This window comes from Amblyomma maculatum, chromosome 6 (genome assembly GCF_055883805.1).
Source record: "Amblyomma maculatum isolate TAMU_Amacu chromosome 6, ASM5588380v1, whole genome shotgun sequence".
Classification (NCBI taxonomy): domain Eukaryota; kingdom Metazoa; phylum Arthropoda; class Arachnida; order Ixodida; family Ixodidae; genus Amblyomma; species Amblyomma maculatum.
Window position 1 is genome coordinate 129,497,426 of NC_139349.1, and position 13,617 is coordinate 129,511,042.

The 13,617-nt window shown below is 44.3% G+C and overlaps 1 protein-coding gene across 1 annotated transcript in view; it reads left to right on the top strand.

The window, feature by feature from the left end:
- The first annotated feature begins 9,862 nt into the window (after positions 1-9,862).
- Positions 9,863-13,617, top strand: part of LOC146186732 (uncharacterized) — a 194,602-nt gene continuing 190,847 nt past the window's right edge. Inside the window, exon 1 of the mRNA XM_084608104.1 lies at positions 9,863-9,898. Within this exon, the coding sequence (XP_084464230.1) occupies positions 9,863-9,898 (36 nt within the window). The remainder of the gene's footprint in view (positions 9,899-13,617) is intronic.

Here is a 13,617-nt window from a genome sequence, read left to right on the forward strand (position 1 = left end):
CAACCAACAGGTGCCATTTTGTTTCGCCTCCATCAAAACGCAGCCGCCATGAGAAAAAAAGAACTTCTTACGCTTTTCACTGCGCTCTCAGTATGCCTTCCTCATTCATATAGACCCCGGGATGATTTCAAATTTTTTAATATTCAATGAAAGCTGCCTCAATTTTATATTTTTTGTTTATTTACTTGTTTGCTTGTTTTGTAGGATGGGGTTTATTAATGGTACTGGGACGCAATTAATAAGCACGCCAGGAAGAGTCCAGGTACGAACAGATCCGGAGCAGATAGCGATGTCACTGGAGACAGCGCACAGAAGCTTCTTCTTCGTCCTCGAATGTTCATCTTCCTCTTTACAGTTTGTTTGTTTGTTTGTTTGTTTGTTTGTTTGTTTGTTTGTTTGTTTGTTTGTTTGTTTGTTTGTTTGTTTGTTTGTTTGTTCAGGACAGTAGAGTCAGGAAGCACAACAAATTAAAAGTTACATCAAAGACATAGGTACTGGTGATCTCACAATTTTGTATCATGACTGAAAGCTAATAGGGCATGAACTATAACTAGAAGAGTTTACGTGCTGTAGCAAGTAGCAAAAGGAAACTGCCCGGTGTGGTGGTGCAGTGATTACGGCGTTCGATTACTGTGCCTAAGAATGTGGGAGCGAATCCCGGCCTCGGCTGCCGCTTTTCAGTGCAGGCGAAAAGCAAGGCGCTGGTGTGCTGATCTATGTCAGCATAAGTTAAAGAGGCCCAGGCGGTCGAAATTTCCGAAAATTCCACTACGGCATCTCTCGTAGCCTTAGTCGATATGGGACCTTAAACCCCATAAACCAAACCAAAAGGAAAGTAATTTTGTTTTTTGTACATTCCGTATTGAAATACTAAGTTTAACCATTTCTGAAGACACATAGACGAATATGCAAAGCTATGAACATAAGTACGCTCAGACTTTTTTTTCTCATTTACTTAATGTACACCCGACTGCAGCAGTCCGCGTTGTCATGAAAAATGGTTCGTAATTGAACCATTTAAGCTATTTTGTTCTCTAGACGCGAAAGGTAAAGAAGAGCATTAAGCCAGTCAGCCTTTTAACGTCAGTTATATCGTGGAAATTTTACATAGTTGTAGAGTTATCTGCTGATTTATATTTATACCAGCACCTTTTTGCTTTAGTTATATCATGGCTTTGGTTACGTCAGGGCATTCCACGCCCAACTACAGCTCATTTCGTTTTCGTGGTCCAGACGCAGGCAGAACATAACTCTTATGAAAGCAGCGCAAGTAGGCCCTCATTATCTGCGCTCAGTCATCCAGCACAAAGAGCGCCTTATGTTGGTCTTTGCTAAGCAGCGAATTGCGTCATAGGTTGCGTCTTAGATCATGACGTAAGGAGTAATCGGATTTGCCAGATCGGTGGCATAAAATCCGGCCGCCTCCTTGGTTTATTGATTATTCTAATGGACAGCGAAGAGACGTATACGCTCAGCATTCAAGCGAATAATAAGTATGGGGTACGGCCGCTTCGCCGAGCTCCTTTTCCCGACATATGGCGCATAATGTACACCTTGTGCAAGTCACACACAAATACCCACGGTCGCTCAGTGGCTATACCGTGCGCCTGTCGGTTCCTGAGATGCGGGATACAATCGCTGTCATGGTAGTCGCATTTCGGTGGAGGCGAAATTTAAAACCACCTACGTAGTGCATGACGTCAGCGCACCTAATTTGTCAATGTTGATTGACGCCCTCCACTAAGTTCCCATGCATCACAACCGCCAAACTTCAATTCTGGACGTTAATCCGTGCTTAAATAGAGGATCTCTTGATGGTCATTTGTTATCGAGAAACAGGGCACAATAAGATAGAAGACGAAAATAGAGAGAGAAAGATAAAATCGCTCTTTTCTTTCTGGTTATATTTCTTGAGTTCCGTCTTTCTTTGGATACAGTGAACCCCCGTACATTCTACGATTCTCCTCGGCCAACACTTGGCCAGATTAGCCTGAAAATTTTATCTAAACCTTCTTCTTCATCGTAAAACATGAGACAGAGAATCGCTGGTTTCGAATTAGTGGTGTCGTTATAAAAATGGCAGCTTGAAATTATTAATTCTTATCAACATTTTATAACTGCGTTACGGCTTAGTGGTGCCACCGCTCCACTAGAGCGCCGGCTCAGTGGAGCATTGCTCCGTTTGTAAACATCTCGGAAATTGCGGTAAGTTCGAGATGGCTGTCTCTGGCATTATGGTCACGTCTTAGAGTGCGTTTAAATGTGCACCAAAGGGCGCCCTGCAAAATTTTGTTTTCGGTTTTATTTTTTTTGTGTTCTGGGTTTCCGCGTAGAACTAGGTTTAGTAGCATACAAAGCGGTTGTAAATTAAGCATGCTGCAGCAGCAAGGAAAAAATGTCCGTAGTCCTTGCATTCGTGAGACTCAACCTAATCACTGATCTGGGAGCACTGGAAATCATCTAATCTGTGAAGATAGCCAAGTAATGGTTATTATTGTGTGTTGATATGATGCAAATAGTGTTTTGAAGGAACCGCTACAATTTTGTGGTTCGATACAGGCTCGATGCAAGTTGCCCATGTTCACAAAATTATTCGGCGTGTTACTCCGCCGACGGCACAGCGGCAAGTCGCCATGCCATTGCCTGTAACGAACTGCGGCCGTTGAGTAATTCGTCCTACTCATTTCGGTGGGTTGAGAAAAATATGGCCGGAGCAGAGGCGTATTATCTGATTTCACAAAAAAAAAAAAATATATATATATATATATATATATATATATATATATATATACACATATATATGTCACGCAATTCCGGCCTCGGCGGCCGCTTTTCGATGGAGGCGAAAAGCAAGGTGCCCGTGTGCTGTGCGATGTCAGTGCTAGTTCAAGAACCCGAGGTGGTAGAAATTTCCGGAGTCCTCCACTACGGCGTCTCTCATAGCCTGAGTCGCTTTGGAACGTTAAACCCCACAAAACCAAACAAAACCAGACATATCTGTCACACGGAGCTGTAATTTGAAGTTTATGAGAAAGGTTGGTTTGTTTGGGGGTTTTAACGACTCAGCCTATGAGAGACGCCGTAGTGGAGGACCACCTGTTTTTTTTTTTTTTAACGTGCACTGACATCGCACAGCACACGGGTGCCTTGCTTTTCGCCACCATCGAAAAGCTGCCGCCGAGGCCGGGATTCGATCCCGCATCCTTGGGAACAGTAGAAGTTTATAAGAATGTTCGAGGATGTAGGTCGAGTACCTGCAATTAAAAGGTGCTCTCGAAATTCTCTTTGATGCGTCTAAGTTTTGTGGGAATCTCCGCTTTAAAAGGACTCTACCGTAAAGCGTTTTTCACCTCCACACATGCGGACACAATTGGTGAAAGATCTTTTGTTCGCTGTCAAGAATGAGCCGAAGCTGTGCCTGCGAATAAGCGCGTGAATCTTATTATGGGCTGTTTTGGGCAGAAGCAAAGAGAATTTTAGAAAGCAAGAATACAGCGGAATGCTTAGCTAGTTGGTCTCTTTTTTTTTTTTTAATGCTTGTTTCACTTTAGTATTAAGCATGCTAATTAATAGGTATGCGTGCTTTCGTCTGCAGACGTCGACTTTTAAATACTTCCAACATCGCGAGTGTTTTTTTTATACTCTCCATTTTAGTGGTCAAAACAAAGGGGGAACTGTCGGGCCGTCTGAAGTCAATTCGTGAACTGTGTAGGAAGCATAAAGATTGCCGAAATGGGGGCTTCAAGAAGCTCCTCGCAACAGCAACGCTCCCCAGCAGTTAGACTGAATAGATTTGAAGTTTTGAAATAAGCCGCGTTTTCCATTATTCAGCTATAACACAGACGTTCTACAAGAAAATATAACGAGAATAATGTACCAGAAGAGGAAGAACAAAATTATTTCTTCAGATAGCGTTCTGTTTTCTTCAAGCAATTTTTGTCTCATTGGCAGAAGACCACAAAAAGCGAAACTATGTTCGCCACTCAGCGATAATGGTTAACTAGAAATGATTAGATGACCTTTTGTCAGCTTGTGGGGAACAGATTAAGAAACAACATTGAAACGGTTTGCCAAATCTGCAGAATTTACTTTTGTACTTGTACCCGAACATAATGTGCGTTTCAGAGAAACTCGTTTAGAGCTCGGAGCTATCTGCGTATTCTGTTGTCATTAAGAAATGTGCCAACCGACTTAACTGAGCTTTTTCCGAGGACAATAATCACAAAAAAAAAATGTTTTCCAGAAAACGTCCTCGTTAGCCTAATCATAACGCGCAATAACGAGAACGTGCTGCCTCATAATTAGTCTTTCATGTGCTGATTCATCGGTACAGAAATAAAAAACAGGAAGAAAAGCAAACTCTAGCGGCACGAGACGAACGAGCTCATACAACCGCCTCCTGCTAGGTCCCAAAAGAGTATGTTTTGCTGACGGCGCGTCTTTTTTTGTCTATAACGTCTTATACTCATTTGCGCTTACGGATGTGCCTCACCAGCGACTTTGTTCTACCCAGTTTTTCCTTCCTTCCTTCCTTCTGTGCAATACTCTTTTCGCAATGGAGCTCATTATGAGAGCTTCGGACGGATTAGTGAACGTTCGCCAAACTTGCGGCCTTGGAAAGTAAGCGGAGGACTTCTGCTTTTGGCCTATCTGCAAGAGCGTGATCCCTGGAGGAATCTTTGGATATCTACTTGTTGCACACCACGCAGGATTCCTCACGCCAGCAAAAGCAAACTAAATAAAAAATTGAAAGCAGATTCCCTGTTTCTTTGAAGAAAGTTAGCAGGCAAGCTTACAGGTATATAGTATGCGCAAAGCCCCATAGCAGCAGCGGACTCCAGTGCACATCAGACATGAGGTGCAGACACGAGCTAGGCACAGGTAAAAAGCGCTTAGTAAGTGGCGCAGAGTATTCTGGATAAGATGCGAGCTGGCGTATCCTCGGAAGACAGGCCACGCCACTACAGCAGCCGCTTGTTTCCTGCTCTTCAACTTTGTGCCAAAAAAAAAAATGCACTCGTGGAGGAATGTGAGAACTGTCTTCTTTATTGCACAAAGAGTATCACAAGAGAGATAGGGCGAGAATTAACTTTATTCAGAAATATGTCTCGACAGCTGACAGACATTCTAGTGTATAGAGACCACATTCTAGCCCTCCACGACCCTGTCCGATGAGAATTAACTATTCTCAAACGATCCGCTACTTTTCTGAGCATCCCACTGTTCATAAAACGTGTTGACCACCTTTAAATGTTTCAGGTTTTTCGCACTTCCCCGCGAAGTGTAGAAAAGTGTGGGCCTTGCGTCCTACGTGGGGCAGGTGTCAAGGTGTTTAGTTGGATAGCTCTACTTATGTAGGCTTCGAAAGGACCTTGTATTTGGTGCGAAGCTACAGCACCATATACAAGATCCTTTCGAAGCCAGCATAACTAAGTTATCTAACTAAATACCCTGACTGCACCTACTGTGCACAGCGTTTTGTGCAATGTAGGGTGCTTCTTAAGGTTAAGATGCAGAGGTTCTAGTCGTTCCCAATATGTGGACGAAGGTGTGTGAGCTGCGCTCAGTGAGCAAAGGCCCGAGGTAGATTCAGATTTACACTCTATTTACAACTCTTGGTTGCCGAGGGGGCGACAAAAAGGCAAACAAGGATCGCTTGGCGAAGTTTCAACCCTCAATTCACCAGAGTTTTTGGCGAATTTAACGAAAAAACATATCGCTAATGTTACATAGCATTAATATGCAGCGCATGAAGACATCGAAAAGTCCGTAATCTTAACCTCATGAACACAAAATCTAAAATACTGCTAGAGCTATCGTATTAATTTGGTATGGTGACAAGCCGTTGCACACACCTATACAATATCTGAACCACTAAGAAAACAGAAGGCCTTGAATGCTTGACGGAGCCGGCCAGAAACAAATGAAGCATATATCAGTAGAATAAAAAGTGCTTAAATTCGGGTATATGGAGAAGATTAGTGTACAGACAAAATTAGTCGTTCTTGTCTCACAAAAGAGCCGGGTTAACTTTATGGTAAAAATTCGCATTGAATCACTTTCCTGAATTATTTCTAAAATACTAGGGTATTTATTTAGAAGGACAGTTGTTTGATGCTCTAGCTTTTGTTTAGCAGAGTTTGTCTGCACCGGTTCTTTTCTACATGTCATGTGTCAAAGGTTACAGTCATGGGTTAACACAGCCGAATTCATATTCATTTGCTCGTATACTTTCAATACTATTTTTGCGATGACATTTTGGATATTTATTATCTAAAGTGTCTCAAAAATGGAGAAAAGGGGGCCCTATATCGGGAGTTTTCGAGCAATCGCATGACTCTTGAAAGTTTTCTATATCTGCTTTTGGGGTGGTTCATCAGACAAGACTGAAACATATTGCAGCTGGGAAAACGCTAGAGCGTAATACAGGTGTTTTTAACACATTACTAACTGGTTCCTTGCCTTGAAAATAATTCAACGTAAAAAAAGAGGCGCCTCACTTTCTAGCCCGGCTTTACCTGGTGTTCAAGTAATTTGGTGACATCTTTGTAAAGGGGTAGATGCTACCACGCTTTAGGAAGTTTACCGGCCGTAAAATCACGGCATACTTGCTTTGAGTCTGTGATAACCTGGGCCGCATTAAGTCTATAGTGGTGTTTAACAGCAAAAGCCACAGGTATTGCTTCAGCTGTGGTTGGTCTTTCTTGCCTGCATGTGAGTGTTTATCGTGGTTTGTATAGACCGTTCTCATCAGCGTAATTCCGTCTCCTCAACGGTAGGGTCCCGCAACTTCTTTCTCGTCACTGGTTGCCTCTCAGCGGGTTAAACAGCGATTGTTACCCACAGGTGTGTCTGAACGCAACCTAAAGGTTACACTCACAAAAGGCAGGAAATGATTACGTTAAAAATAATTAGTGTTAGCGTTGTCATGCTGTTGTCTCGTGGCTGTATTCGCGACTGGTTTTGTGGCCATTAAGAATTAAAAAAACATCACATGATGCAACCTAAAGGGGAACACCCCCCAGGAAAGATATTGGTAGCTGTGTTGAATTTAAAAAAAAAACAAATTCAGAAACAAGTTACAAACACAGTATTCGAACATATATTCTATTCGCTAAGTGCTCAGGTTAGTAATGTTACTCCATTGCGCCGCTGAGGGAACGAGTACGGGTTGCTTTAAATGCGCTCTTATTCATTTTTACTACATTTCCGCTATCTGTCGCCAGGTGACGCTGCTCAGAGGACCCTACCGTTGAGAGAACGGAATCACGCTTCTCCACCATGGCGCTGCCATAGCGGGAGGTGGCGTTATTTAGCGGCTGGTCTGAACACGAACGTCGTGCTAGTTGGCTTGTGCGGCCGGCCGCATCTCCGCTGAGCAATCCCGTTATCTAAAATTTAAATGCGTAGGTAGTGCATGTAATTAGATTTATATTGCTTTGGCGAGAATCTAGCGGCTGTTGAAGTCTGGCGCTATTGTCAATGCGCGCCGTACCAGAACGCACATAACATTTTGTTAATAAGCAACGAGCTCCTACAAATTTTATTTCCCGTCGTGGCGCTTCTGTGTAGGCTAACCCTATCTGCGGCCAAGTATTGCAGCCTTTTTTTAGAGAGTCGATGCTAGTATCTTTGAATTCTTGGCAGATATTATGAACGCCGAGGAATCCGCCCTTTGCGCGAGTTCTATGCGCATGCGCAAAGTCCCACCAGCGACTGATGGAAACATATTGAACGGCGTCGAGGGTGTTTCTCGTGGACGCCAGTGCACGGAAGCTGGCGGCACGGTGACCGTCGCAGGCTTGGCAAAGTGATGCAAACCACATCTGCCGCGTATGGTTGCCACTCTCGAGGTGTGCCGGGGTGCAAGACGCGATTTTTCAGGTTCCATTCGGCGAGCCGCGACCAACATTGCCGTGAAGCTTGAATTAGGGCTACCAAGCAACAAGATGTGAATGGGCGACCTCAGCAACCGACTGCGTACTTTCGACTGTGCGAAAAACACTTCGTTAAAGGTATGTATGCATCCAAAGAAAATGTGCATGATCAAAAGTACCTGCTGAAGTTAGCGCCAAGCCTGTAAGCCAACAGTGATAGCCGCAATGAGGATTTGCTAGGTGCCTGTTTGGTTTATGAGCGCCGGGGCCTGATGGTGATGTATTTGGTCGTTGGTTTTCTTTATGTGCAAAGGAGCCGGGTAGCACAAGGCGGCTGTGTGCACTAGACCGTAATATTTACCTTGTTTTATTGCGAGTGCCGCCTGAATAAAAAAAAAATACGGCATTTGTTATGATGCACCGCCGTTCGCGAGCCGAGTGGTTGAGCTGGTCATGAGGCTCGCGAACGGTGGTGCACCACAACAAACGCCGTATTTTTTTTTTCTTGTTAGTCAGGCGGCAGTCACAATAAAACATGCTAAATATTACGGTCTAGAGCACACAGCCGCCTGTGATATTTGCGCTATCTGGCCCTTTCGCACATAAAGAAAACAAACGACAAAATACATCGCCATCAGGCCCCGTCCCACGTGAAGCAAACACGCGCCGAACAAATCCTCATTGCAGCTATAACTGGTGCGTTACAGGCTGGGTGCGAACTCCAGAAGGTACTTTTCATCATGCATATTTCCTTTAGATGCAAACATACCTGTAGTATCTGTGTTTTTGCCGCTCGGAGCATATGACGCACTTGACGCTCTCGCACGACGCAGTGTTACTTCTTTTTTTTTACCTTACAAGCTCGTCTTCGTTCTCGCCAAAGCATTCGAATTTTGTTCCTTCGGTGTACGCAATCAGCTGCACATTGCTAGAGAGCTTGAAAGTCGTCATCCTCGTCCAAATGTCTGCAACGGCACGGAAACTGCCGGGCACAAATGAGTTTCCTGGAGAGTTCCTGCTCGTTTACTTGCAGAGTGGAGCGCTCTGGACGTAGAACAGCGTTGGTTCCTGACCGACATGCGCATCCGATGTGCAGGAAATGCGCATGTGTCCCCATGCAGTCGCTGATTCCGTAGAAATCGCTACGGAGGCAGAAAGGTTGTGGATCCTTTCACAACAAAATGGCCATTCTCTGTGCATCGAGAGCCTTTTCACCACTGCGACCATATCTGTTCTGGGGGCAGAAACCGGCTACAGCTCTGAATCTTCCATTGCCAGAAAAATGTCGCGCGTTTCCTGCAGGTGTCCGTTCCGGCCGGGACAATGCCCTGTTCAGGGTGTGTGGATAAGTGCTTCTCTGCCGAGCTTCGTAGATGAAATACATGCTCGACGTTTGTAGATGACGCGAGGAGGAAGCGACTCCCACTGCTCCATGCCGGCGCCGCGGTACCGCATTGTGCTGAGTAACTCAAGACACCCTGCGCATATGCGCCGCTCGTACGTCACAGGAGACGATTCCGCCGAGCTCTGCAGCATCAACAAACCGTTGGCTGCTTTGCTCATTGAAATCCCTCTCTCTCTGCCTCCACGCTATTATTTCGATTGTTTTTACAATAAATTTTAGTCGGTCGTTAATCCGCACGCTGAAAGAGTCTCATTCTGTCACGTCGAACATAGCCCGCGCCATGGCCCACGCTACTCGCTTTTACAATACGAAGACAGTATATGCATGCGCTATGAGTGCATCGTGAAAACGATGAAACAATCCCCAACACTGCGTGAACATGAAACTCCAATCACAGTTACTAATTTCCGCCCCGAAGGCAAAAAAAAAGGGGGGGGGGGAGCTTGGGCTTTCTACCAGCGTTGGCGTGCCCATTTCGCATGGTGCGCTTTCGTGTCGTATGCTACACTGCCGTCCAATGTGTTTTCCACCGCTTCCCGCATGATGGCTTCACATCCTCCCGCAAACCGGCACTGAAGCCATGACTGAAGACGACGAGATTGGGCCCCTGACGGCAGTGGGCCTTTCGCCGATCAACTCATCTTCATACATTCCATGGACGCAAGGGCCGTATCATCGCTCTCTCTTGAACTTTATTAGAACAGTCAACCTTTTTTATTTCGTTTATTACCGCTTTAAATTTATTTTACATATTTCATTATGCCCTGAGGCAATAAACAACGTTATAAAAAAAATGTAGGCGCTCGTTTTAAGTGGTGACAGTTATAGCCTAAACCGCCTCTTCGTAGGATCCTCTGACGACGACGTCAATTTCGGCTTCTTAGTTTTTATTCACAGTGCGGTACTGCTAATATTACGTACACCAGCCTAATGATGCTCTCGCATTTCATGTCTTGGCTGGGGGCTGCTGCGGCTGATCATGCGAGCCATATGGGTGGCAGTTAATTTCAAGAGTCTGAATTGTATTCAAAGCCCGCATGCTCTGTTCATGACAATTTGCAGTCATGACAGCGACTATCATAATCATCATGTGACAAGCGGTTGCTTTTGTGCATGATCATCTGGTGATATGTTCTGTTAATGAAGCCTAATGTGCGATTAATGCGCTTTATGTCCTATGCATACTGAGAAACTGCTACAGATCGCGTGAGATGTTACTGTTCTTTAAATTGTCCACAAGTCCTGCACAGTCGTGTGATGTCGTTTTGGATAACGAGCAGGATTCTAAAGAAAGGTAATCCAAGTGGGGACGTAGAAGGGTCAGTCAAGTGGATGATGTTAGGAAGTTAAAAAGGATTAGGTATTGCCCAGCTGGATTAGGCCTGCGCAGCTGGCGACAACTGAGTTATTTAGAGGAATACAGACGGGACCTTTCTCCTGTAGTCGACGGAGTAATGACGATGAATTATAAAGTCCCGCACAAGCAACTGGTCAGCCGCGTAGCACTGCCTGATTAAAGCACGGTGTCGGAGTGTACAGCTCATATTACGCGCTACTTTTTTTACCCTGTGCGCCTAATACCACAGCAGCGTGGTTGTATATGCAGGCCTCCAAAGCGTCCACTGTGCAGACTCGGGAATTTAGCAAGGCAGAGTTTAACTGAGTTCATTCCATAGAAACTCATAGGACTAATTCAGCGCATTAGACTTAGTTGCCGCTATGCTATATAATGTCGATGCTAAACAACCCTAAAGAATTTACAGTTCCGAAAATGCGAACGATTGCAAAGTGTCGTTTCCTGTCACTCTTGTGGCAATATAACTTACATTACTCGGTCGTTCTGGCGATATATGTGCCGAATGCATTCTTTATCAAAGTTCTTGAACAACAAATGACTCAGGCGGCCGCTAGGGCTTACTAAGCGTAGGCATCGGTGCTCGCCACGAGCTGAGAGGGGCAATCATGGAATACAGTAGGCGTCTTATGTGCGTGATCGTTTTAATGCAAAAGTTATATTATGGAGCCTTCTCTGACTACCATCTTGGTGCGGGCTGGACACTTGTTCATCGTAGAGAAGAACGGCGCGAAGGAAACGGAGACACAGTAGAAGACCCATAGCCGACAGGACAGGCGCTGAACTACCTATTGGATTTTTATTGACAAGCAGGCCACAATTTACCAGAAAAACCATCACCTTTCCAAGTATCATGCCCAAGTAGGACGAACCATGCAGCACCAGCAAAGCAACCAAGACTCTATCACTGGAGGCGATAAAGGAGCAGTCAACTAGAGGTCATATCTAAAAAAATAATAAATAAATAAACATCAAGGGGCGGGAAAAACTATGTCATAGCAAAATACGTGCTTGAGTTTTGTAGCAAAAGCAGAGTCAAAGAGACTAAAACCACCAACAATTATTGTAAGAAACAAAAAACAACAATAAAAAAGATTGAATAAAAAAATTTCGGCAACGACCTGGTTAGTGAAATGTGCGACAGCAGTATCAGTAAACGCTGCCCATTTGGTGTATCATCAAAAAAGGCGAATTCTTGGATCAGGAAACTGATGCCGTACTGAAGAACCATTCAACATCCGTGAAAATAAACCGTGTATCGATGTCTTCCTTCTGGCGCTTATCGTTTGCGCGTGCCCTTACCTTACATTCTGGATCACAATCAGGATCGCATCCACATTTCTTGCAGTGGCCTGCAAGATGACCAGCGCCGTTATTCCTCACACATAATCTCTGCTTCCTGATTATTTCGCCCACACATCTGCTTTCCTGCTCAATATGCGAACTTCCCCATAATAAAGGAATCCGGTCTACCACATCTGCTGCACAGTTGGTATTTTGCATATCATGCTTTGTTGTGCATTCCTCACTTTTTATTGACGAGTTACTGTATACGCTGCACATTTTACACGGCCTAGACAACAGCACTTTCATTCTGTAGCACAGTGCAAACCTTAATTTGGTGACCCATGATACCAAAAGCTGTCGCATCATTTAGAGAGAGTCGCTAAACGCTACTAGGAATGTGCTGTTTTCTGTGCCGTGAAACCGTCCAGCACATACCGTTGTGGTCATCCAGGTTGGCATGAAGTCCGTAGGCCATTGATATCATGGCCTTTACAAAAAACTGGTAACCGCTAAATTACAGCCTTGACTACTTTAGTGCATTACGCCTAGCGTAGAAACAGTTAGCAATATTTTTTTTTCTTTGATAATCAGGCAGAGTAAGGCTAATATTCTTCTATAATACTAACCAAACAACAGAAAATGTTATTCCTTACCTTTCTTCGCATTGACGTGTCAAAATATGAACATAAGAAGGAATCCAAAAGCCACTCGCAATTCACTCTCTCCGTACGTATACGCACAAGCCTCGTTTTCCCTACATTTGCGTCCTGGACGAAAAGGGAGTTACTAAAAGCAGTGGTGTCGAAACTCTCCTTATAGCACGCCTCGCTTGCTAGGAACGAGATTTACGGTGTCTCACGCAAAACGGAACAGCCATATTCAACATCGTGGCAGCCATAGGAGCATAGCACACATCGACAGCAATTTTAGAATGAGAAGTACCGGAGATAGAGACATTTTTGCACAACACAAAAGAAACATTGAGGAGGAAAATACCTTTCATTTCAATGCTCTTCTGTAATGTTCCGTTTATTTGCGCAAGAAATAGCTTCTTGTAGTTATCGCTCACCAACTGGCATAGCAGGTTAGGCTAAAAGAAATAGGCGCGAAACAATCGAGAATCCTCGATTGAAAGTTGATACAAAAGCCATGTCATTTGATTCCTTCTGTAAGGTTTCTGCTGGAGTTTGTGTTGTTTCTAGAGTTTGCGCCGAGCATGAAAGTTCACACAATATGGGAAGTTGGGATATTTTGAGGTAGGTAGAAAGTGCTGTTTTATGTAGTCCACCCATCTCTGTTATAGTTAACGAGAACGAGGCCTGACAAGAATCTCGTGTGTGTCACTAAAGATGGCTTTAGTGAATAAAGCCAACAATGAGACTGTCTAGATTCTTTTTCTAGTTCTAACGCCACGCTCCTCTGTAAGCTTCACGGTATCCTGGATTGAGGCTAGGAGTAATCAAAACATTTAACTTGAAGCGCCGGGAGTACTTCGCCATAAAATAATACTCTGCGTCGGTTCTATCGTTTGCTACCTCATAACTGTGTCTTCGTAAAGTTTGCTATAGCGTCAGCAAAGTATGCGCATTTTCTCGCTCGCGTTCATTTCTCGTCGTTATGGCCACGTTAGGACAAAAGCAATCACAAATTTTTGTTTCGTACCTACGTTCATTGCTTGTGTTCATCGTCGCCAT